Consider the following 26,306-nt stretch of genomic DNA (forward strand, 5'->3'; position numbering starts at 1 on the left):
AACCTCCACTCTCCTGGGCATTGTAGGCCCCACATGGCGCTGTCGCACCCCAGGGCTTGGTTTCCCCATATGCCAGTCAGAATGAGGCACCTCAGCACCTCAGCAGCAGGCAGTGTGGGGCTGCACCATCTCCAAAGCTTGGCGGTGGTGTTGTGTAACTGTCTGCCATCTGTTACTCAGAAGCGGCATCACAAAGCACTGAGCAATGGACTCTGGTGCTGCAGCTCCTGCCTGGAGCTGACAGCAGCTCAGCAGCTTGCCTGGGGGTCCCCTGCAGAGTCTGTCGCAGAATGCTTTGCAGGCCTAGGCCTGCAGGTCCAGGGGGAGGCTCCTGGAAGAGACCCAGGGAACTCAGGATGCTGCAGGGGTGGGTCCTCTTGTCCCCCCTCACCCCATGACAGTGATTTACCTGGATCTTGGCCCAGCCAAAGTAGTGACCAGGGAGCCTACCCGACCTTTCTGTGGATGGGGTTCTAACAAAGGCGAGTGCTGGACCATCCCCAGAGTTCAGTGTGGTTGTCTGCAAGCTCAGCTACAGCTGGAAATGGGCTGGCAAGAGTGCTCAGCTTTTCTGGCTGTTTGATTTCCATGACTGTTCCTGACTAAAAACTTCTCTATAGCTCGGTCAAGGATTTTTGAGGCTGTGAGGCAGATCTGCTCTGTGGCTGAAAGACAAGGTACCAAACACCGGAGACTTAGTGTAGGCTCCTCCATTTCTGAGTATATCTTGGGGGCTCCATCTCACTGGATAAAGAATTTTGGACTACTGATTTACACCTGTCTTACCTGCAATCAGGTATGGAAGCTTCCCCTATACTTACCCTGCAGGGAAAAAGGCAAGGAGAATGGTGGCTGGCAGTAGTGGGTTCTTCATGCGCCCCTTAAGAGACTTGAGGCAAGCATCCCTGCCACTACAATGACCATTCTAGAAGTCACTGCTCCCCAGGCAGAGCAAGGTTTTCAATTTCCCTCTTTGAGCTCTCAAATAACATCAGCACCTTGCATTAGGAGTTCACAGCTATTCACTCAGTTGTCACAGGAGCTGTTGTCCTCCCCACTTTACAGATGAGAATCCCAAAGCTCAGGGAACCTAAAGGACTTACCCAGGATTCACACAGTCAACTTGGCTGGGCTAGATCAGGAACCCCTAGTCTAGTGATATCTCCATTATACCAACCTAACCCAGGTCTTGTTGGAATTGGATTCAGAATTTAAGTGATTTTCGTCTGCAAGAGGAAAGAGGATGTACTTCCTCGGGGCAGTTGGGAACAGGGCTTTTTATTAAAAGATAACCCTCTGCACCCAGCATTCTCCTGCCCAGATCACTTTCCAAGAGCCCTGTGTGGCTAGCCCAACTTTGCACCCCCTTTCTGGCAAGCACAAAGCTCTGATGCTTACAGGAAGAGAAAACCCTTCAGGGAGATAATTGCACCTTAATTTTTAAGAGGCTATCTTTAAAGTTAAATTTAGACCAGCTCAGCTTTCCATTAAGCTGAAAAAGTTGCCAGGCACCTGCACGTATGCATAAAACACCCTGAGGTGTTGGCTGAACTCGACCTTGGCTCTGAAAGGCTAGGCAAGTGAACCCGGGTTGGGGCAGTAACTCTGCCAGTCCCACCATCCCAGTGACCGCTCCGGGTGGGCAGACCCTGGTGTGAGCGCCACGTGCAGTCCCGGGGTGGTGAGCGGGAACTCCTCCCAGGCACTGACCCGCCTGGGCGGGTCGGCCCTTCAGACTCAATTCGCAGTTGGTGTGGCTCGCGTCCTGGGTGTACCGTTCCTGTCCCAACCCAAACCAGGATGGCTGCAGAGCTGCGCCCCGGGTTCTGCGCGGGTAGCCCCTCAACAGCACGGTGCGCCTCGGTCGGCGGGCGGCGGTAGCGCCCCCTCGCACAGACCGACTCGCGCCCGCTCGGCTCCCTCCGAGTCGGTCTGTCGGTCGGGCCCGCCCTACCCCGCGCTCCCTCCCCTCCCTCCTCCTCGTGCTCCTCCGGGGGTGCCCGGCACAGCCTAGGATTCCGCCCTCCCGCCGCTCCAGTCAGTTCCTCTCTCCGCGGCATTGGGCAAGGCGGCGGCGGCGGCGGCGGCGGCGGCGTGGGGAGCATCTCTGCAGCCACCGCGCTTCTCCCGCTGGAGCTGGCTCCCGCCTTGACTGCCCCTCGGCCCTTCCCTGCCTAGTCTCGGACGCCCGGCGCCCCCCGCACCCGGATCGATTCACTCCAAAGCCGGAGGGGCGCCCTGCAGGATCCTGCCGCTCTCCTCCGGGTTCCCGGGGCTAGCGCTCTCCAGAGAGGGGCGCTCTCGGCGACTCCTGCCCCGCCGCCCCTGACCGCCGGGGGGTGCCCCAGGGACGTCGCGTCGCGGAGAGGAGGAGGCAAAGGGGACCATGCGGCGCCTGACTCGCCGCCTGGCGCTGCCGATCTTCGGGGTGCTCTGGATCACCGTGCTGCTGTTCTTCTGGGTAACCAAGAGGAAGTTGGAGGTGCCGCCCGAACCTGAAGTGCGGACCCCCAAGGTACGAGGTTTGGCGGCGCGCTGGGCATGGGGCAGTGGCTTGCGCGAGGACGCGAAGCCCGCGCTTGGGGTTTGCCGCCTCCCGGGAAGCCAGGGTTGGGGGTCTGGGTGATGCGAGCAGGTAACAGGCACCAGATCCGGCCACTGTGAGGTGTTTCTGGAATTTAACGTGCTAGGGGCGTCTCTGGACCCGTGGTGTGTCTAAGGGACAGCGGGTGTGGGTGGTGGGCGCGCGCGCTCGAGGGCGGAGCAGGGCTCCCAACTTGAGCGGCGCGCGGGGTCCCGCGGAGAGGGGGCGCTTCGTACCAGCCACCCAGGGGTTGGCGGTCGGCGGGCGCAGCCAGAGGATCTCCGGCGTTTGGGGCGGGTGGGACCGCCGGCCAGGGAGAAGTCTGGCAGCTGTGCTGACCTTCTTCCCGCAGCTGCCAGGCTTGAGCTGGGGAGGCCGGAGGCCGGGGTGCGCTGCGCGCGCGTGAGCGTCGCGGGCGAGCGCCCTGCAGCCTCTGCCGCCCCGGCCCACCCGGCCTGTTGCTACAAATATTCCCCAGTCCCTCGGCTGCATTGGAAGTTAAATGTGCCGGAAGCACCACTAAAGAGCCTGTAAGAACAGCCGCCTTGGTATTGGTGGGGAGTTGGGAAAATGGGAATCCAAGTGGCTTTTCCAACTCCCGCCCAGTCGGTGCATCTGAAAGGAGCGGGAAGGTTCCCCCTACAGGCTCACTCTTCCCTTGAGCTTCAGGGCCTCTTTCTCCTTCTCTAGCACAGACTTGGCGGTGGGACCCAGAGGGAGGTCTCTGGGGGATTTGCTGGCAGCCAGGCAACGTTTATAAACTAGGTCCAGAGCAGTCCTCTAGGGACTGGAGAAAAGCCTGGGAGGAGCTTATGGTCTGAATTGGAGAGTGAGAAACAGAAGTGGTGTGAGTCCCCTTAATAAGTATGGAAGTCCTACTATGTGCCTGCTTTCTTCATAAGTAGTTGTGTGAATTGGGTGTTGTTGTACTTATTTCTTAGATTAGGAAGCAGGTTGAGGGTCCTTTTGTAACTTGCCTCAGCTTAACTTAATGGTTTGAATTCCACACTCGGAATCTTTGCGCTAAATCAAGTTGCTTCACAGATTCCCCTTTTAGCCAAGTCCCCTGGGTGCTCATGTTTTGGAATCTTGCCAATGTTCAGCTGTTATTTAAGCATTTATTTAGTCCCTGCCTTGTGCCAGGCAGTGTGCTAGGTGTTATGGGTACAGAGATGCAGAATTTGTTCCCTGGAAATAGGGGATTCATTCGTCATTGACCAGGACAGGCAGGTTGGAGGGTTCACATGGTTCATTGCACTGGGTGTAATGGGAGCCCCAGGAGGCTTCCCGCAGGAGGGGAACATAATGGAACAGAGTTGAGAAGGAGGAACAGGTTTGCCAAGAGTTAGGAGGGCATCCCAGGTAGAGGTTAACTGCAGGCTCAAGGAATGACACAGCAGTTGTGTGAGTTTGGCGTAGTTTGAGCACAAAGTATGTGGCCACTGAACCAGACAGGTATGTAAGGGTCAAGCTGGGGAGGACTTTGTGGGTAGGACCTTGTGCTGTTAGGGGCCATGGTGGATATTAAGCAGGGAAGGGACAGGGTCAGGTTGGTGACTTCAAGTAGCTTTTATAGCACCACGTCCATTTTCTCAGTCACCTCGGATCTAGAGAGTTTTTTCTTCTGCTTCCCTAGGTGATTCTGCTCCCTGTGATGCAGTTAATGATGCCTGCAGGGACACGAACTTTCTGTTTTGTGTTGAACCTCATTACCTTATGCTTACTTATTCTTGGTTTACCCCAGGGATCTGCGACAAGAGATCTGTTTCCTTCTGTGTGTTCTCTGTCCATCCTTTCCCACCTCTTCTCCTCCTGGCATGACGATTTTATTCTTCTCAAGTGTGCTTCTGAACCTGAGCTTGTGTGAACAAATGCACTCAAGCTAATAACAATTGCTGGCATTTGTGTAGTGCTTTACAAATTCACAGATTCCATTTCACATATATTACCTCATTAAATTTTCACAACAACCACATAAGGGAGGTAATACTTTCATGCAGATGAGATTGAGTGACAAACATTTGGCCCAAGTTAGCAAGTCTCTTCAAGTGGGAGGAGCATCAGGACTAGAATGAAATGGAATAACTCTGGTGACTGCCTGCCCTGTGTTTCTTTCCTGTATGGGTCTGCACTTGGGGGTGATACAGCAACGTTAGAGATATTGACAATGTGAGCTCCCCATCCACTGTCCAGAACTTCTTCACTCTTGGAGGACTGCATGGGTTGGTGTACTTTTTAAGGTGCTAAGACAGGAACTACTTCAGAGGGAAGTCCTTCTCTGCCCTCGGAGGTCAGGGGGCTTCTCTGATGTTTCAGAATGCACCCTCCCAGGAAGGGTCCTTCTGATGGGTGGTGAGACCCAATACTTGCAGCAACATTGGTTTAGGAATCATCTATCACTGCAAAGATTGTTCCCTTAACCACAGGAATTCAGATGGTACACTTACTGCCTGTAAAGACCAAATTCAGGTTTCCAGTGAATTCAGTACACTAGGTTTTACTAGGAAATGCTCATGCATAGTCATGGGGAAACTTTTGCCCTGATATGCCAAAGTCTTGGGGAAGTCTGAGGTTTCTTTCCAGGGTAGAGGTGGAAAAAGGGGTTGCCTTTTCCTATCCATCATAAAGGGTCATGACTGATGCCCCTGTAACACAGGGCAGGTTAACAAGAGAAGAGCAAAACAAATTTATTTGATCATAGTTTTATATGTCATAGGAGCCTTCAAGAGTGAAGACCTCCAAACCCAGGGCAAACTGTCTGTATTTATGTTTAGATTTGATGGAGATTGGGCAGCAGTTTAGAAACAGGACTGGACAAAAGTGATATGATGGAGTGGGAAAAGCAGGAAGACCTACTTATATTCATCTTGGCTTTTCTGTTGGGTGTTCTTCCTTCCCAGACCTTCTGGGCTGGGGGTCTTAGGATCTATCAGACAAGGTAGTTTAGAGAATTTCTTTATGGTAATCTCTAAGACAGAAAGGTGGGGGAGATTAGAGTAATATTTTTAGATTTTTGGTTTGCTTTGGGCAAAAGGGGTTCTAGTTTCTATGACTCACCTTGGGGAAGAGAAATTCTAGTTTCTATGGCTTGCCTTTGGTGGGGTGAATGGGGGGCAAGCAGAAGACAGGAGGATAGAAAAAGTTCAGAGAGAGACTTTATTTCAGAGACCTTTACTTTGGAGTAATATTTTTGGAGCCCCAGGACCAACTCAGTGAAGAGGGCTAGCTTATTTTCCAAAGCAAGAGCTGTGGACTTCCAGTGGAGATGGGAGAGGGCTTCTGGCCTGGAGACTGCCCAACTCTTAGGTTCTGTGGGGCAGTTTGGTTCTGGTCTGGTTTCAGACTCTTGAGTCCCTGTTCTCTTTCCTCACTGTGCTAGGATATGTCCCATTTTACCTAGAAATGGCCTCTTCAAAGTCGGTCCTATTCAACCTATGCCTGGTTGGTCAGGATTCAAGTGACCTAAGGAAGGCATGCCACATTCCTAGTTTAAGAAAATTAATGGCTTTTTTCCCCTTAGTTTTAAGAAGGATTGGTTCTATTAATAGCTCAAATAAAGGTTTCTTTAAATTTGACTTTTTAATGTTGATTTGATTTTAATACCGGTTCCCTATTCCCAAATTATTCAGCAAAGCTCTAATTTCTAATTGGAAATCATGTAACAAGTTTGATGTTTTAATTCAAACTGTATTTTAAAGATAAATACTATATCACTGAAAGGACCCCAAAAATGTTGCCGTTTCTTTTTTTTCCTCTGGTCGTTTGGAGAATTATCTAATAACTGACAGAATTTAAGAAAAAAAAAAAAAAAAGCAAATTTGTCTCTTATTTCCAAGAAACTAAATTTAGTCCAGGGGCTTAGAGCTTAGTAAAAGCAAAAGAATTTTAGGCCTGAGGGTAATTTTTGAGGAAGGTATTAGAAACGTAAAGGCTTTGAATAAAGTGCCTCAGGCCCATGTAAATGTAGTGGTCCTGTACTAGAAATATAGCAAATGCTATTAGAAAAAGCTTGTCTTTCTGTAGCATTTGCATATCACCAGTGCCTTAAGTATATGACACTTATTTTATTCCCCATTTAGTAGATAATTTCTCCCATTAAAAAAAAGTTATGAATCTTAGAGGGAGACCCTATTAATCTACTGATGCTCAGTACTTGCACATTGGATGCTGTCCAGGGAATTTTGACTCTGGCATGAGCAGAAGAAGCATCCCAGTATCAGATGCATGCTTGGCCTTTGCTTTGCTGTGCTGTTGGCCATGCAGGGGGCTGTGCTGGTCTCCCTTCTAACATAGCTCCCTGGAGCAGGTGTCACAGGCGATATCACCTGGTGGTGTGGAACACTGCTTGCTCCTGCAGCAGTCTGGGAAATAAACAAATGGCAGGTTGGACTCTTATTTATTTAGGAAATAACAAGTCTTCACTTTCTAGATAGCAACAAGCTTTTATTTATTATTTATTTTTTAAACGTGATGCCCAATTCCATCAGGATGGTGGGAAATTCACCTTGGGCCATATTTGGCTCACCCTGGGTTGTCCCAAGGACCAGGAGCTTGTGTAGAATTCAGAGTCAGTTCTTTAGTGCTGAGTCTCTGCCTGTGTCCCTGCCCACTCTGGCTTCCCTCCCCCAGGACCTAGCGGGAGGTCCTATCCTGGGGACCTGGGGATCTCTGAGTTGGCCTGGGAGGACCTGCTCTCCTTAACCCTCATTCTCCCATGTGACTTGGTGTTTTCTGGAAACAAGGATCAGCCATTCCCTTCTCACTTCCTAACCCCAGATGACAAAATGAAGCCTGCTTAAGTTAGGGAATCAGGAGCAAAGCAGGAAGGAAGGGAGCTTCATGGCCCTGTCACAAGTCTCTCCAGTCTGTCCATAGAGTCCCCTTCTTCAGGGCTGCCTGTCTGTTTGTGAAACTTAAAAGTGCTAATTTCCACTCATTGAAGTTCATTTATAAATGGAACAGGGACAGAACAAGACTGCCGTTGGCCGATGCCTAATGGCCGGGGTTTCTGCGCAGCCTAGTCGCCACGCCATCTGATGAGCTCCTTTGCCACACCTCCCCATCCCAAATTTCCAAAAGCGTCTCATCCACATCAGGCTCCCGGGAACCAATTTTGAAGAAATGTGTTGCTTGTGCCTTTGTTTGATTTCTAATGTTTACAGTTTTGTCATTCTTCCAGAGTGTCTCAAAGTCCCTGATGCATTTTTGGAAAATAGTCTGAATTGGAAAGCAGGGATGGATCCTTGGCTCCACTGTGTTTTGGGGAGAGTGTGAACCCTGCCATGGCTTTCGCATATCTCACCCCAGAGACCCAGAATGATAGCCTTGCCATCTGTTTGGGAAAGTGAGTCTGGATGAGCCCTGTGCCCTCTGCAGCTGGCTGCTGGCTCTTCCCATGGCCCATCCTGAACTAGGTGGCAAGCATCTTCCTGCCCTGGCCTTCAGGCCCTCACTGCTCACTAGAGGCAGGAGACAGTCTGGCCCTCTCCACAGCTCCCATCCTGTCAGAATCAAGCATGGTGTTACCTTCCAGTTTTTTCTCATGGACATGGCTGCCCGGGTGTCTCTTTTTGCCCTTGGCTGTGCTAGGGATAACTCAGTCTCCTCTCCTGTGAAGCGGGAGCTGCACACCGTAGTGTGGCCTGCCTCCCACCTGCCGGCCTACAGTCTGAGCCAGTTTGGGTTGGTTGTGAATAATTCTGAAGGAGACCTTATGGCTATAAATAATCATACCACAGATACTCTGTGTCTATTACTTATCTTTTAATTATTTTACCAGAAACGCTAGATTAACCCAAAAATAAATCAGTCTCTGAGTCCTCAGATGTGGAGCTGATTAAGAAAGAACCCCTTTGGGATCTCGAAGAATGAAGACACACGCACACACATGCACACAGGTACCCTGGGGAGTTTTGCAGAAGCTCCTGAAATTTGCTGGCTCTGGTATTTTGGTATTTCAGAACAAATGGCCTGATATGACCTTCTGGGGTGCTGTTTTTGCATTTGGCAGCAGCTACTGCCATCACAGGACCTAATGAGCACTAGGAAGCTGCTGGGGGCAGAGAGGAAGAGATGGCCGTGGTGCGAGAAATGTCGGTGTCACCCGGGCGTCCTCTCTCCTCCTGCATTTCTGTTGTCACTGTCCGCTTGCTTCATCACATTCTTCCTCCTCCTCTTACTCATGTCTCCTAAAAAATGAGTGCTGCAGTAGAGCCGGGAGCCCTGGGCTGCTGGATCAGGAGCCCCCGGAGAGTCTGGAGGGACAGCAGTGTCTGGCCCTGTGCTCTGCAGGAGCTCCCTACTTTCCTGCAGGCTCCAAGGTCAGGAGCAGCCTGCTTTGCAGGTTCCTAGAGTCGCAGCACCACTCTAGACACAAAGGCAGTTCTTTCTGAAGGAAGCAAGTTGCCTCTCTGGGCCACTCTGAGCCATTCAGTCTTCTATCAGCAGGAGCCCTTATCTCTGGAAATAAGGAACCATCTGATCCACTGCCTCCTGGACAAAGCTGATTTCAAGTACAAAGCCTCTCCTGCATACCATTTCCCGGAGACAAGATTAGACCCTTAAAAAAATAATTAAATTCTCCTTGTGTCACTTGTCTTCTTAACCATGAGCACTACAGAGATCTTTGAAGGAAACACAGGACAGCAGAGCACACGCGCATGTTCCTGCCATTGGTTTGAAGGCCTGAATGAAGAGAACAGCCGCCACGGCTGCCTTCTGCCTGAGGACCCTGCTGTGTAAGCCCATTTTGCATCTCATTCCAGGCCAGGAGAGTGGGGAAGCATCACAGAGCTGGTAGAACCGTCCCATCTTGACAAGCTCTCTTCATAGATTCGCTGTCCCTTGTGTCTGTCCTCACAAAGGCTTGGAAATTAGAGTTTTCTTCCATAGTTGTCTGGGCTGAAGATTTATGTGGCTTCTTGTATTCCTCTGAGAACACTTTAACCATTCATGTTAGAATGTTCTCTCCCCCAGCCATAGAGGGACTGGTCCAATCAATATTTATGCACCAGTCACTTGCAGCTGCCATGCAGGCAGAATGGATGCCAAATTCCTTGATGGTCATTGAAAAATTAGCGGGTGCTTATATTTCAGGCCCATTGTTTTCCGGGATCTTGGGGAGATCAGATCATGTGAGGCACATATTAATTAAGCCACCCAGATAATTGGCTATTAATAGATGGTCGATTGATAGCTGACAGCTGGGTGCCGAATTGACTAATGTCCTTATGGTGGGCAGGTGGTCTTCGCCAGATGAGGAGCTGGCTGAAAGACTTGACTAATTAAAGGGCGAAGCAGGGAGAGGCAGATAAGAGGTAGCTTCTTTCCCTGCACCGTTTCTGTGATGTTTTACGGTTTACAAAGCATTTATATTCACAGATGCCTCATTTGATCCTTACTCCTGTGAGGCGGATGTTGCTTTTCCCCTCTTGTGAAGTGTGAGGGATCCGAGGTTATAAAGAAGAGGGAGGAGAGTGGCAAGCTTGTCTAACCAGCACGTGAACTTGAGCCCACTCTTGACTCTAAAGCACGTGCTGTTTCTGTTATGGCCCTGCAAAACTTGTGGTTTGGTTCTTTATCAAGGGACAAATGAAATATATACTGTATGTATGTTTGTGTATGTATGTATATTTTCATGTGGACAAAAAACTAGTGTTCTTGCTGAGAAATGGTGCTCCACCTTTGCTAAAGCACCAGGAAGTGAGGAAGGGATTAAGGGAAATACAGAACCTGTCTCCGGAGGGTCAGGAGGACTATGGGTTTCTTCCAGGGGAGACCAAATTTAGCGCTGAAGTTGGGGCTTCTTGGGGTTGAAGTTGTAGACTTCGTGGCGTGAGAAGCAGATGGAAACTGTCCCACTCATATGCATCAGCTCTGTCCTGTGCTGGGAGCTGCCCTGCCGGGTTTGACAGCAGAAAGGAGGCTCGCTGTCATTCATGAGCCTGCATTGGCTCAGAAGTCAACAGGATTGTGGAATTAAGACAGAAACCGTTGATTTAATCTCTTTCATGATGTTGTGGTCCTTAAACAATCAGAAGCACTTCCCCTCTAAGAGGAAAAATGTCATTTGAAAGACCCTAACGCATCCTGTTTGAAATGCAAGGCAGGTGCAGGAGAAATGACTCCAGGGAAGTGGCTCGGGGAGACACCCAGCATCTTTTCAGCTGCGGCTTCTTGTCCTGCAGAGGGCTGGTTAACTGCTGGTTAACCTGCAAGGCTGATTCTTGACTGCTCAGTTCTGCCTGGTAGACAGATTGCTGGTTCTCCATGAGGCTGGTTTGGAGGTTGGGTGTGAGTAACGTGTGTGCTTAAACTTAGGGAAGCATGAAGTCACGCAGCTGCTGGTGTCTTCCTGAGCATTTGGTCTGCAATTAGTGTAAGCTACCAGAGGGCTCACGGTGATACTTTTGTTAGGCAGGTTAATGATGGACAAGTCCTTGCTCCACCCTAAGATCCTGGGCAGAAGCATTAACTTTTCACTCCTGTTTACATCTCTCTAGCCTGGTAACAGTAAGGGGTGCTGTATTTATTAAAGACTGTTACGTGGAATAGGACTGAAAAGAAATGTAAACCAAGATAACTGTTCCTTTCCCTCTCTGCTCAGAGGTCCTGATTACTTTCTCATCATTTGCTCATTTCTGGATCAGCTCAGCTCTGTAATTCTCCCTGCCTCTCTTCAAACTGAGACTATGGCTTCTGCTCCAGGTTTTAGCTTTTTTCTTAAAACTGAGCATATATTTTGGAAAACTTCTTGGCAGTGTCTACTGTAGCTGAACATATTTTGTATATACCTATAACCCTGCAATTTCTCTTCTAGATACAAACCAACAAATTCGTATGTACTCAGGGGCAGACTGTCTGTATTCCAAGAAGTCAGCAAACTTTATCAAGGGCCAAATAATACATACAAACATATCTGTGTGTGTGTAAATACACATATTTTTGTTTATATTGTTTCTTTTGTAACTACTCAGTTCTGAAGTTGTAGTATGAAAGACTATGTAAATGAGTGAGTATGGCTGTGTTCCAATAAAACTCTTTACTTATGGATGATTAAATTTGAATTTCATGTGTTTTTCACATCTCTTGAAATATTATTCTCGTCATTATTTTCAAATATTTGCAAATGTAAAATCCATTCTTAGTGCACAAGTTATATTAAGCCAGGTGGGGTTCTATTTATTAAAGTATAAATAAGCAAAACTGATCTCTGGTGTTGGAAGTTGGCTTCCTGGCTGCTCATGCCTGGGGTTAGTGACTGGAAGGGGGCAGGGGGACATTTTGCAGGACCTGGTGCTGCTTGGCTTCTTGATCTGGGTGGGTTACACAGGAGTGTTCACTGTGAAGAGCTATCGGATAAGTGTTCTCTTCTCTTTGTGTGTATTCCACTTGATTAGGAAGTTCAAAACGAAAAATCTGAGCTGAGTGTGTGACTGGAGTGTGACTTCAGGTGTTAGCACCTCATTTAAGGACAGAGCCTAGCAGCAATCTCCATTCTTTTTATAACCACTGGTTTCTGTTCCCCGAATAAGAGAGTCTTTGCAGAAAGGTCTTGGTTTGACTTTGCAGTTTCCCAAATCATCCCCCCTTTTGCAGACAGGGGGACATTTAGCAATAGGGGTGGTACAGGCTCTGGCCAACCAAGCAGGTGCCCGATCAGAGGAAGATGGAGGTCCTAGGAGTGAGAGAGGGCAGCAGGAGGGCACTCATAGGACTTTGGTAGAGTTGCCCTGTGGTATGGCAGGGCTGAAATCTACCTATGTTTATAGGTTCAAATCTACCATGTTTTTGCAGCCTGAATGGCAGAGAATGCAATTATATGTCACAAGCTACTGACTTGCACAAAACCAGCCTCTCTTTTTTTTGGGTCCAGGAAAAAAGGCAGGGAGTTATCAGCCTGAGCCCCTCCTGGGATCTGGGTGCTCACTGTCTTCGTCATCTGTGCTTTATAACAACCCTATGCAGAAGGCATGCTATCTTTGTTTTTCAGGACAGAAACACTAAAGCTTGAGGAAGTCAAGTGACTTGCTCAAGGTCAGGCTGCCCATCAACAAGCAGAGGATCTAGATGCCACACAGACCTGTCTGGCCCCCGAGATCCCCTTCTCTTTCCACTTCGCCATGCTCACCCCAAGCTTGCTTCTCTCCCCGCAGTCACACTGAAACTGGTCTCTTGAAAGTGAGGATTTGAATACACCTTTCCCTTAGCAACCAGCCTCCAGAGCCTGCGTTTGTTCTGCCTCCCAGAATTATCCATATCTTGTTTAGATCAGAAACTACTGAAAGGAATTGTTGTGTGTCAGAGACTGTCTCTTCCGGGGTGAGTGATTTTAAAATGACATTGGAAGAGAAAATCTTCACATTTTCAGAGAGGAATGTGTGAGCTCCTACCACTCTGTGATGTCCCTTATGAACACCGCTCTGCTGCAGAGCTCTAGGCTTACACTGGAAAAAAGGAAGCTCCAAAGTGTCATCTCCTAGGAGTACCCAGGGGCTTCAACAATGCCGCCACACTGATTGCAGAGGGGACAGTGAGGATTTAGTCAACAGGTGCTCAAAATACAAAGGCAGAGGTGGATGGCGAAAAACTCCCCAGCATCACCCCTTGGAGAGAACTCGTCCTGTATCTAGTATAATCACACCAATTATTTGGTTGTTTGTGCTGAGGAGTTGAAAGCTATCGTGTGCTGGGGGAAAATACTCAGCATGGAGCAGTAATTATAGATCAGCTGATAATAGAGGATGCATTGGATTGACTGCTAATTAGATTATTAGCACTCAAAACAAATACCTGCTATTAACCATAAATAAGCTGCATTTGCGGTATTTTCTACTTTTTACATTTGTCCCTTTTTATAGCGTGCCATTTCTTCTCTTTCTGTGCCAAGACGTCCCATTTCCCTGTAAAAGTAAGCACGTTTATTTACTGAGCTGCCACTGAATCGTTTTCTTGTTTCCTTTCATTCTCAGAAGTGGTTCGAGAGAGCTGGCATGTGTTGAGTGTCACACGGTGGGTCCTTGATGCAATGTGGAAGGTCTTCTCAGGAGGGAGTAGGGACTGTTTGAGGGCTGGATGCAGGTCTCTCCCCTGGGCAGAGAGTCGTGGTGAGGGGCGAGGAGTCACAGGTCCCTCTGTGACATTGGTACTGGGGTTAATCTCTAAGGAAATGACGTGGTTGCTTTTTCTGTGGCACTTGAGGTTTGGCCTTTGTTATTCTGGGTTCAGGAGGGATGAGCATGTGGGTTCTGCAGGGTGGCCTGTGTTCCTCCATCCTTTCCCACCAGATAAGGCATCTTCCTACAACTAGGTTGACTGTGTGTCCTTTGCCATGTGAGATGCCATCTGCTTCCTGCCCGTGGTGGCTCTGAGTACTGTGGAAGGGTGATCTGAAGGAGCCCTTGGGAGCTCTGCAGGATGGTTGGAGAGGGAAGCTCCAGTATGCCCCACAGGTGGATCACGTGACTCTTCCTGCTCCACCTGCTTCTGCCTTGGCTCATCCCAAGCTTGAGGTGTGAGAAGGGGAACCAGGGACCTCCGTGGTACGCCAGGAGTTCATACAGAAAGAAGAGGTTTCAGGGTGGGGGAGTGTTAGTCTGTTTTAGAAGAAGGGCTAGGGCTTCACCTGGGTTGTTGTGCATTGTTTACAACTGCCCCGTGAGATCAGCAGACTGAAATTCAGCTGGCGTGAGCCAGGATAGTCATACTGGTTGTTTAAGGCAGGTGCTTTTCTACAAACAGTGTCTGAGCAGTGCCAGTTATTAATTGTTTTCTCTTTTGACTATTATCTTTGCATGATGTATTGATTATCCCTACTCTACTGATAAGGTTCCTCCAGGCCCAATAACTTATAAGTGGTGGAGCTAAGACAGGTCGCATGATATTGGAGCCCAGGCTGGAGTGTCATGGGATATGTGACAGTGAGAGAATAGGGGAACTCCTTGAAAGTCTCCCCTTTCGAGCATCTGTGCAATGTGGGGACAGGGTGGGCAGATCCATGCATACCAAGATACTGGGTCAACTTCATCCATTCATCCAGCAAAGTTATTGCTGTGTGTGAAGCCCTGTTTAGTGTGCAAGGTCACATGGGAGGGCTGGAGCCAGGATTCTGCTCTGCTTCCCAGGGCAAACCCTAAGGGAGTCGTGCAGTGTGGAGCAGTGGCTCTCAAAGGCCGCCTCTGTCTCCTCCTTGGATTCTAGGATGCATTGCTGCTTTATGGTAAAGACAGAACTGGTTCTGCAGATGACTGCTTAATGGAAGAAGGGACTTCAAGATGGATAGAAATCTTTTTTCTCTTTTGAATCAAAGTGGATTGTAAGACCGAGGGGATGGAGAGAACCTTTCTGGGGCTTTGCGGGGATAACAGGAGATGGTTGCTTTTGAATTGACTTGGAGTTGTTCTGCAAGGTTAACTGTCTTCCCCTGATCACGTCACTCTTCCATTAGCTCAGAGAACTGTGGTTGAAGTTTAAGCTCATCCTTAAAGCTGTTTCACTAAAATAGGAACCTGTTATTCCACAGGGCCTCTTATTAGAAGAAGAAGGACTTAGGGCCGTCTTTTAAAGTCATTTTAGTGATTTTTTGAAGAAGCAGCTGCCAGGATCCACTTGTCTCCAAAGTGTCTGTTGTTTCAGAAACATAACACAAGAGCAAGGATACGGGGAAAGGAATTGAAAATAGGCTACCCAAGCATCCCCCTTTGATTTAATCAGTTGAGGATGCCTGTTGGGGGTTCTATGCTGTTTTGGGTACCCTAGACCAGGGGTCAGGTCATGGTCATGAATGAAATCCAACCCTAATTTCCTTGACCCTTTTTTGTACTTGCAAGATAAGAATAGAATGCTTGTTACCTTTTTAGATGGTTGGAAAAACACTCCAAAGAAAAATATTTCTTGATGAAAATTTATATGAAATTCAAATTTCATTGTCCATCAGTAAAGTTTTATTGGAAAGCAGTCACACTCTTTCCTTTACAAATTGTCTATGGTGGCTTCCATGTTATAATGGCATGGAGACTACATGACCCACAAACCGCAATATTTAGTGTCTGCCTCTTTATTAAGCACGTTTATTAGCCCCTGACCTAGACCTTTACTTCTTGAGGTGTGGTTCATGGGCCCAAGGGTGTTGGTGTCTCGGTAAGCTTGTTAAGAATGACAGAGCCTCAGGCTGCTCCAAACCTCCTGATTCCAAATCTGCTTTGTAACAAGATCTGTAGGAGAGCTGTGTGGAGTGGAAGTTTGAGAAGCCCTGTGATGGGTAACGCTTTTGCTCATAATGAGCTCATATGCTTTATCCTTCATAAAATGAAGCCTTCACGTCTTGCTGCATTTCCTTATTTTCTGAGTTAACTTGGTCTAAGCTCCTGTTCTCCCCTGGCTGTGGGCACTGCTCTTCCACTTACAGGTTCACAAGGATACAGGAAGTTCCCTCAATGCCAGGCAGTGTGGGGAGAGCCTGCCGCCCTCCAGGTTTTACCCTCAGGGCTGTGAAGTCTGTGACCTAGCCCTCATCCTGCTGGCCCTCCACTGCTGGGTTCCTGGTGGTGCCAGGCCTCAGGACTGGCCTTCCTAGGGATAGCACACTGCCATTTTTCTTGGACTGTGCTGCCCCCTGGGACATCCACCACTCTCAGGATCAGCTGCTTCCCGTTCTTTCTCTAGCTGAGGAATTCTCTCTCTCTCTCCATCGCAAAGGCATTGATTGTATTTCCCCTCACCCTTTGGGCTTGTTATTCTTTCTGTGAACACAGGCTTTGGTAAAAAGTGAAGATGGGCACTTTCCTGACATCTCTGCTCTAAGCTCACACGTATCACCTCCCTGGAAGGATCATCAGGGTCTGCTGAGGTTAGGGGGCTGGGGTAGGACCGGTGGGCGTGGGTGGGTGGGACGCAGTGAGAACAAACTCAGGTATCCTCATTATCCTGCCACGCCTACACAGTGTTGCGATGCAGTTGAGAGGACATGGCCAACACAATCTAGGACAGAACCTCATCTAGGGTATCTTTCTGTGGGACAGGAGGTCAAGTCCGTAGGAGTTAGAAAAAGGGAGGTTGTGTGGGCGCAAGTCGAGGTGAGGGGGGTTTCCCGAGGTTGGGTGCAGTAAGCATGATCAGAGGTCCATGGAAACCAAATTGGGGAAGAGTTTGGAACTAAAGTCGTTTGCTTATTTTTGTTCTAAGATGAGACTCTTTGAAAGTAAACAGATTTCCTCAGTTGGAAACAGACTACTCACTGGGGACTTTGTTCAGTAACATGTTTTGGGTTTAAGGGTTTTAATTGCTCAGGGTGTACCCGTTGCTTTTAAAGGGGAAAGTTAGTGAAATCTGAACTCAGCACTCCCTTGCTTCTACCCCTCTGGCCTACATGAGAGTTGCTATGAATTGTTCCATATTTCTCAGCAACGTCGATTTGGGTTTTCTTGGTCGACTAGTTTTCATCTTTAATTCATGTAGCTGCTCTTAGAGAAATGTCCCGTGGGAAAGTCATCTTGCCTCTTTGATCCCCTATAGATGAGGATTTGGCAGAGCCATGGCCAGAAGTCACTTAGAACAGTCTGTCCTGGGAGGGGTGTGCTGGGCATCTGGAGTTCAGATGGCCTGAGTACCTGCACATGTCTTGGAGGAATCCAGATGTGAAGGTAGACAGCTTTCTGTTGTTACCAGGGCCTGGAAGAAATTCCCTCTTCTCCTGTACACCAGGTCACCCAAAGCCTGTTGGGTCTGCTGGTGTCAGCTGAGATGTGTGACTGATACAGTGTGCTCCTCTCCAAACTGCCCTTTCGGGAAGCTGGACTCAGGAAGGACCAAATGTGGCAGGCATGAAAATACACTCGTATGTTCCAAGTTAAAAAAAATAATTAAGTAGGATTCAGAGTTGTATCCGTAGTAGGATCCCATTTTGTTTGAAAGAAGGTAGAATGAAGAAAATCTTAGAAAATCAAAATAGGTGATCAATGTTTTTAGCAGCTCAGTTCACAATAGCTAGATTGTGCAACCAACCTAGATGCCCTTCAACATATGATTGGATAAAGAAACTGTGGTATATATACACAATGGAATATTATTCAGCCAAAAAGAAGAATAATATTATGGCATTTGCAAATAAATGGATGAATTTGGAGAATATCATGCTAAGTGAAATAAGCCAATCCCAAAAAACCAAAGGCCGAATGTTTTCCCTGATAAGTAGAGAATGATATATAATGGGGGTGGGGAGGGAGAGAAGAATGGGGGAACTTTAGATTATGTAGAAGGAAATGAGAGGGGGGTATGAAAAATGGTGGAATGAGACAGACATCATTACCCTATGTACATGTATGATTACACGAATGGTATGAATCTATATCATGTACAACCATAGAAATGAAATGAGGTTCCCAATTTGTGTGAAAAAAAAAAGGTGAGTTATGTTCATGGGGCATCAAGGGGTACGATCCAGGCTCTGTTTCTTACTTCAGCTTATTAATTTATCTTCTTCCTGACTCTCCCAACTAACCAACCTCTCCTTCATCCCCTTTTGGGCAAATAGCATGACAACATGGACATGTTAACGTCCATGTTTTTCTCTGTGTAATCAGTTTGTAAATATATATAAACATATAGATTTATTTTGATTATTTTTGAAAAGGAGAGCAAGAGATCCATCATATAATACTTCTTTGCGTTTTTCTCTTCACTTAACTACACATCCTAATAATCCTTCGGTCAGCTAGCTCATTATTTTTAATGACTGTATAATATTCTGTGGTATGGATGTGACCTATTCAACCATTTCCATTTTGTGGGTATTCATCTTCACTCTCTTCTCTTGTCTCTATAGACAGTGTTGCAATATACATCTGGGTACACATGTTCTTATATATTGGAGCTCTTACTTTTCAGGGATAAGATTTTTACTGGTGGGAATTCTGATCCAATAGAGATTTGTAATTTTATATATTAATGGCTATTTTAAGATTGTTGTTTAAAACAATCCTCATTTCCAGTGGGAAAGTATGAGAGAACTTGCTCAGTGTCCTTTCTGGTGTAAATGTGGCCATTTGCATCTTGCCAGTGTCAGGGTATAAAATAGAATCCAATTGTAATTTAATATTCCTCTGGCTATAGGTTGAGTATGTTCTCAGGTGTTTATTGTGCTTAAGGATTTGCTCCTCTCTGAATGTCTTTTCATATCTTCTGCCCATTTTCTCATTGGACTGTTTTTCTCTTATCATTGGCAATTATGGGAATACTTTGAATGTTGTAGATAAGCTCTTTATGTGTTACAGATGTTTTCTAATCAATTTTTGACTCTGTTGACTCTATTTATGATATATATTGTCATACAATTTTTTGGCATATTTTTATATGATCAAATATGTCTTTCTAAAAAAATGAGGTGAATGTTCTGTTTTGATTAAAAAGATATTCCTGACTCTTAAGTTACATTTAGAACATTGTCAATATCCCTCTTCTGTGTGATTTAAACAACTTTAAAACCTTAGGTTCATCTGGAATTTATTTTTATGTCTTTTTTTTTTTTTTTTATTTCCACACCAGGAATTGAACCCAGAGGTACCTAACTACTGAGCCACATCCCCGGCTGTTTTTATTTTCAATTTTGAGACAGGGTCTTGCTAAGATGTGTAGGGCCTCACTAAATTGCTGAGCCTGGCTTTGAACTTCTGATCCTCCTACCTCCCTGCTGAGCCGCTGGGATTACAGGCATACAGCACTGTGCCCGACTTTTTATGTAGATTTGAGGTAGGGGTTCAACTCTTACTTTCTTGTGGATGATCATTTGTGTCAACATCATTAATTACATAAATCATCTTTTCCCCACTCACTGAAATACCTGCCTTTGTCATATATTTATTTCCTATAAAATTAGATTCTAGTTCTGGGAACTCCATTCTGTTCTTCTGACCTGTTTGTCTCTTCTTAAGGCAATATCATATTCATTACCAGAATTTTCTCATTAAATCTGTGATTAATTCTTCTCAGTCTATTGAATTTCCAAGGTATAAAATCATGTCTTTGAACTGGGGTATTGCTCAGTGGTAGAATGCTTGTCTAGCATGCACAAGTCCCTGCTGTTCAGTCCCCAGCACTGAAAAAAATCATATCACTATCAAAATAAGTTCAATTTGTCTTTCCTTTTCGAATATTTATTGTGACTATTTCATTGTGTTGTTGCATTCAAGAAAACTTTGAAAATGAGCTACCAGAGCAGTACAGGACAGGATTCTTGATTTTTGATGCAAATAGTTTTAGTGTTCACTGTTCACTTTTATTAAATATTCTTTATTATGTTTAGTAGCTTTCTTTTATTCTTATTTTTAAGTTTTTATAGGAATTATGTTGGAGTTTTGTCATCTTTTGTTTGAATCATATTTTCTTATTGATGAGCGATTTATTTTGATCACTTTGAACCATCCTTGAATTCTTGAACCAACTCTATTCAGTTATAGCTTATTTGTATTTATGTCTCTGGATTTTATTTATTGACATTTATTTGGAATTTTAACATCAATTTTCATGTCTGATTAGTTTATAATTTTTTTGTACTCTTAAATTGAGATTTAAGAGTATAATTGCTTCATAAAATGGGGAAATTTTTCATTTTTTTAAAATGTGGGAAAAGTTTAAATGACTTTGACATATCTGTCATTTAATGGCCAAATGACATTCAGTGGTGAAATTAGCAGACCTTTTTGACTTCACCTGTGGTAGCCCTTTAATCACCTCCCTGACCTCTGCCATGATGTGACAGGTACTTCTAATTGCTCAGCATGTTCTAGTCTCTCCTTGAGACCCGCGACAAGATTGAGTTTTCCATTCTCCCTGCATTAGGTGGCACCATATAGAATGGGTGAAAAATGGTGAGTTCTACTTCCAGGCCAGGCCGGAAGATATCTCTCGTGCAATGCCTCATATCTTCTTCTGCCAGATTTATGCAGATGACAAAACTCTAGAGGTGGCCCGGCCATGTGACCTACGGAGCACTGGTCTCCAAAATAACTAATGGAGGAAAACTCCCTGTTGACCAGAACAGCTACCTAAGACTACTGCATGAGTCCTGTTGGTTCTGAAATGTTGGGGTGTATTTGCCCAGTCCACACTTTTACAACTGCTATTTTTCTACATGTTCTTCTTATTTCATTAGTTTGGGTAGTGTTCTGTTTTGCTAGTAAATTAACCATGTCCTTTAGGTTTTCAAATCTTACTGGTATTGCACATCGTATTCATAATTCTCTATTTTATAACTATGGTCACATCTCCTTGCACTTTGTTAACCACAGGTAGTTGACCCTCTCTTAGACCCACTTTTAAGGGGTTTATCTGTCTTATACGTGTTTTGGAGTTGTGTACCTTCCTACTCTATTTCCTTCTCTTTTAGTCATTCATTTTAGCTTTATTTGCTAGTAATTCTACTTTATTTTTGAATAATTTTTTTCTTTTTAAAAATTAGGGCATGTAGGATTATTTCTTTTGCATGTAATGTGTGCTCTATCTCATAGATTTTGGCAAGTCTTCTTCCGCTTTTCATTTCTTACTAAATGATTTAATTTGGATTTTCTTTTTGTCCAAAAAAGTATCCAGGAGCAGAGCGTGTTTCTTAATTTCCAAGTCTTTAGGGTTTTTTGATACTTTTAATTTACTTATTTTTAGTTTTGTGAAGTTATGACAAGAAAATAAGGTGTATCAAATCTCTACTTTTCAAATTTATTAAGTTTTTATTGTCAATTATAAAAATCAATATTTGAAGTATTTTTGGGACATATGGGGGGAGATGCTCTGAATATTCTTTATTTGAAAGTTGTAAAGTTATAAGTTATAACATAATATTAGACAGATTTTCTGGATTCAATTTATCATTGTCTTCTTTATGTCATTTTTTGGCCTGTTAGGTCTGTCCACTTCTGAAATCGTACACTATAATTTTAATGTTTTCAAAATCTCCTGCCATCAGGAGCTTTATAATATTTTAGTGCCATTTTATTTGGTTCTTAGAAATCAGCAATTCAAGCTGCACCTTAACTTTCTGTCTCATCTGATATTAAATTGTCTGTCCTGCTTCGTTTTCATTTGCATTTTTCTATTGTTGATCCTTCTTTTTTGCATAGGTTTCTTATAAATCACAACTCTATGTTGACTGAATACCTATTTTTATTTTTGAATCCAATCTGTTTGAATCGTTTGTTTGTCTGTTTTGCAGTACTGGGGATGGAACCCAGGGCCTTGCACATGCTAGGCAAAGGCTCTACCACTGAGCTACACCTCCAGACCCTGTGTTTGGAATATAATAGGAATGTTCAGCTTATCATAATTAGCAAATAATTGACATATGATTTACTATTTATTTTACTTTCTCTAGTACCTTTCACTGGTTTGGCCAATTACTATTTCAACTTTTTCCATTTTTAATTTGGACATTTTACTGCACAATCTGTGCTGTTTCCTTTGTTTTCAGGACATTCAAGTTTATATTTCTATGCAAATAAGATGATCCCCCCCATGTTTAACTTACCCATTCATTAACATGCTAATGAATTAAGTCTTTTAGGAATACTTTTACTTCCTGTGTTTTCTTAATTTATTTTTTATTCTTTTGGTATTGGGAATGTAACCAGGGGTGCTTAATCACTGAGCCACATCCCTGGCACTTTTTACTTTTTATTTTGAGACGGGGTCTCCCTAAGTTCCTTAAGGCCTTGCTGAATTGCTGAGGCTGGCCTTGAACTTTTGATCCTCTTGCTTCAGCCTCCCCATCTGCTGGGGTTAATAGTTGTGGGCCACACCTGGCTTCCTGGCTTTCTTACACTGAAGGCAGATGGGTCTTTAGGAGTCTGTTACTCATTCTGCCTTCTAACACCCTGATTCCCAGGTTTTACTGAGATCATTTAACACTTTTTGAACTAAATGTTAAGTTTCTCTTTGCAGAATGCCTCATCTTTCAAGTATTCCCATTAGTCTCTTCTGTTTCCTGTCACTTTTATGCTACCTATTTGGACTTAACTGTGCAGATTGCAAGGTCCTTCACATCACTATTTCCTCTTCATTTTAAAATTTGTTTGAATTCACTCATTTTTTGGTTGTAATATTTTCCTCAGATGGTGCATGTGAATTACATTATCTGAGAACTCTTGTGTTTCCACAATAATTCCACAGGCGATGACATCTGACTTGGTATCTGGAAGTTTGTGGGTGCTCTTCCATGGCTGCTGGAGTCCAGGTATGCTTGAAGTCTCATTACATTTCCTTTGTTAGTGTCTATTCTCTCTGTTGGGGGTGTGTGGGATCTTCGTACCCTGGGAACCTGGCCACATGCTTTGGGGTGTGTCCTTTTGCACAACTGCACAGAGCTCAGTTTCACATGCAGAATCAAGTCTTTCTTCAAGTCAGAGAAATGTTTTACTTCCATTTGTTTAATTCTCATCTGTATTTACTTATTCCTTTCCCTCTTTCTGGGAACAGTTAACTCACAAATTAAATTTCCAGTCTCCATTCCCCAAATATCTCTTTGCCCCTGATTTTTTATTTCTTGGCATTTTTGTTCTTCTTGTGATATATTTTTCTGCTTGATCTTCCAAGCCACTAATTTGGGTCTCTGCAGTAACCATCCTTTTTATCAACTCATCTGCTGAGCTTTTCAGTTTGAAAATCATGATGTTTGGTCCCAGAAAGGCTTTTTGGTGCTATAATTGAGTATCATTAAATGCTGTTATTATTTTTTGTTTGAGATGCCCTCTGTCTCCTCTTGCAGCTCTGTTTCATCAATGGCTTCCCTTCTAAGTGTTTTCCTCATTCATTTCTGTGGTTTCTGTGGGAGGTTTTTTTCCTCTGTCTGTAGTGAGAGTCTGGGGGCTGCCTTGGGGTGAGCTTCACAGACAGAGCTGATGGTATTGTGGTCTTAGCTCCTGGGTCTTGGAGGAGTGCACCCCCTGGCAGGGTGTTAGTTCCCCCGGGACACCTGGAAAAACCCCTTGAGCTACCCCACAGAGGACTTAGCAGGCCTGGTTAGCTTCCCAGACATTCCTCTGAGCCATAGAGAGAGGATGTCCCCTCGGATGTTCATATCAAGGAGCTGCCCTCCTTCCAGGGGTCTGTCCAGTCTGTGCCAAGCTGTCCTCAGGATTCAAAGACATCTGCTCTTGCTCCTGTGTCTGTGGTCTGCTGCTCTTCTCTCTGAGTCCCCCTCTCATTCTTGCAACCAACTTCTCCATCCAGCCCTGCAGAACCTAGGCATCTGTCCCACACTCCATGCCATCCCTGTGTGCTGGCCTCACTGCCAAGCTCAACAGAGCAACCTGCATTCCGATTGGATCTGGGAGAAACAACTTTAGTTGTTATTGGGGGCACGTTGAAGCCACCACTGTCCAGAATGGTTCATTGATTCTGAAAATTCAACAGAGAATTTTCAGAAAAAATATTTTAAGCGAAGAGTCCTTTAAGATTTCTTTGCAAAGTGATTAAGGTCTAGTAGAAAAATGAGAAGGTATAATCTTTGCATTTAATTTGGATCCTACCAACTGCTAAAAGAGGGGTTTTGTTTTAGTTTTGAAAAGAATGTTTCTGTTCACTGGAAAGTGTTTCTACAATTTTTTATGATCTGCATGTGCTAACAAAACTAAATTTTTTACCTGGTTTTTCTAGACCAGGATTATATTCTTAGGGGGACGTTTGGGGACTTCTAGGTTTAATTCATTGCAAATTAAGAGTTCCAAAGCACATGGTGATGAGATTCTACAACCAGGGGAAGGAAGATTTGGTGAAGCGTGAGGTTCAAATGAAAGAATTTAGGGCTGGGAAACATTTGAGAAGATTTGAAGTAAAATCAGGGACAGCCCAAGTGGTGTCATGGCCAGTGAAGCTGATACTGGATTCTGTCCTCTAGAGGAGACCGAGGGCCAGCCAGGCACAGGGTGCCAGGTTGACTCTGATTCACTAGCCAAGATGTGATTAGAGGTCCTTTAAACAAGAAGAACCAGAAAACAACCTAAGTCGTGAATGTTGACCTTTTTCTTTGAAGGCCATGACCTTGGATGAACTCATGAAGAACAATTCTAGAGATCTCATCTTTTTCAAAACCTTAACACCTGCTACACTAACTCTTTGCCTGCTGCTGCCCCAGACTGCCCTGGGATCTTCCCCTAGCACTCTGAATTTTTACCATGCACAGGGAGACCCTGAGGATTTATTCAAGGTCACATGTCAGCCAGTGCCTACAGAACTTCTTATGACTTCATCAGGAGGCTTGATACATGTGACATTGTGGTTGGGGAGCAGAGGTCTTGCCCAAGTTTTGGTTAAGAAAGCAACGGCAGTCTGTGTCCTGCTGTGCTCTCTTGGAGGGACATTTTAGAGGACTAATGCTCCCCAGGCAGAAGCAAGAAGGCAGGAGAAGACTGCTGGCCTCCCACAGGGGACAGTCTTATGGCATTGGTGTTGAGATGACAGCTCAGTACCCAGACAGTCGATGGTTCTCTTTGGAACAAGGAGAGATAGGAAGTGGGGGAAAAAAAGCAAGTACATACAGCTGCAGAGGAAGAAAGCATCCAGCTTCACCCCTGGGACTGTCGGGCTCTGTGGGATTGTCCTGTTGGCGATAGTGCATCTGATGGCCTATTTTAAAAATCAAAAGGTGAATATACAGTAAATAGAGGAAAAGATCAAACTGAAATTCATTGAACATAGGGAAAAAAAGACTAATACCAAATGAGGACCATTGTCAAAAAAAATTTTTTTTTTTCCTTTTAGCTTGTATCTATTTACTTGCGTCATCTCACTTCATTTTAGAAGGCAAAAAGCCCTTACGATGCACTTTAGACTGTCACAGTGATGAAGCCAGGATTCCCATAGGGACCGGTTCAAGGCTGAGCTTTGTGCAGTTTGAGATTGCTCGTTATAGTTTATTTTTGGTTTGATGGGTTGCAGTACAAAGTCATGGATAAAAGCTACATGGGGACTTATAGGAAAGGTGTCCCCAAATCAGCCTGGAGAGCAAGCAGTTAGTTGCCTCCTGCCCCTGCCTTGTGGCTTTCTTGCTGTTGATAATGATTAAATTAAATTTCGCAAATATTTAGTGAATATCTACTGTGCATCCAACACTGTGCTCACACATTAGGGGGATAAAAGCGTAAGCCACACCCTTTGCCCTGGAGACTTGTGTATTTGTGCAGTGTGACCATCCTGGGAGGTCCCTATCCTGGTGGCCTTAGGGTGTGCTAATGCACAATCTCTGGGACTTCCAGGATCTGGGGAGGGGGGCTGTGGGTTGGGTCCTGCATGCTGGACAGCTCGCTTGCTGGCATTCCCCATTCCATCCTGGATGGTCCCTTGGGGCTCTGGAACAGAAGCAGGGAGACAGCCTTGTGTTTGCCTCATCCAGGTTAATAAGTTAGAGACTCTAGAGCACCTACTGTCTTAAACCCTGTGGCTCTGTTGGTAGCCCACATGAGGCAGAAGAATGAGTGAAGACAAAAACTGCTTGACCCCCTCAGGCCATTCAGTAATTTGAGGGTATTATTCAAATTCCCACCTTTAACCCTACCACCCAAGTCAAAATGGGTCATATCTTTGTAAATCTAACCTTTAAGAATTCTTTCTGCGTGGATCTAAGGCCTGTGTGAGAGTTGATAGAAATCTTGCAGGTGCATTTCTCTTGCTCAGAGAAAAAGACCAATCAGTTTGATATTAATTTCCCCAAATTTTAGAACAGATGGTTTTCTGAGCACTAGGG

The 26,306-nt window shown here is 45.3% G+C and overlaps 1 protein-coding gene across 1 annotated transcript in view; it reads left to right on the plus strand.

Annotated features, from left to right (window-relative positions):
- The first annotated feature begins 2,104 nt into the window (after positions 1-2,104).
- Positions 2,105-26,306, plus strand: part of Galnt14 (polypeptide N-acetylgalactosaminyltransferase 14) — a 201,960-nt gene continuing 177,758 nt past the window's right edge. Inside the window, exon 1 of the mRNA XM_047522509.1 lies at positions 2,105-2,515. Within this exon, the coding sequence (XP_047378465.1) occupies positions 2,387-2,515 (129 nt within the window). The 5' untranslated portion in view covers positions 2,105-2,386. The remainder of the gene's footprint in view (positions 2,516-26,306) is intronic.

The sequence above is a fragment of the Sciurus carolinensis genome, chromosome 13, assembly GCF_902686445.1.
Source record: "Sciurus carolinensis chromosome 13, mSciCar1.2, whole genome shotgun sequence".
Taxonomy (NCBI): Eukaryota; Metazoa; Chordata; class Mammalia; order Rodentia; family Sciuridae; genus Sciurus; species Sciurus carolinensis.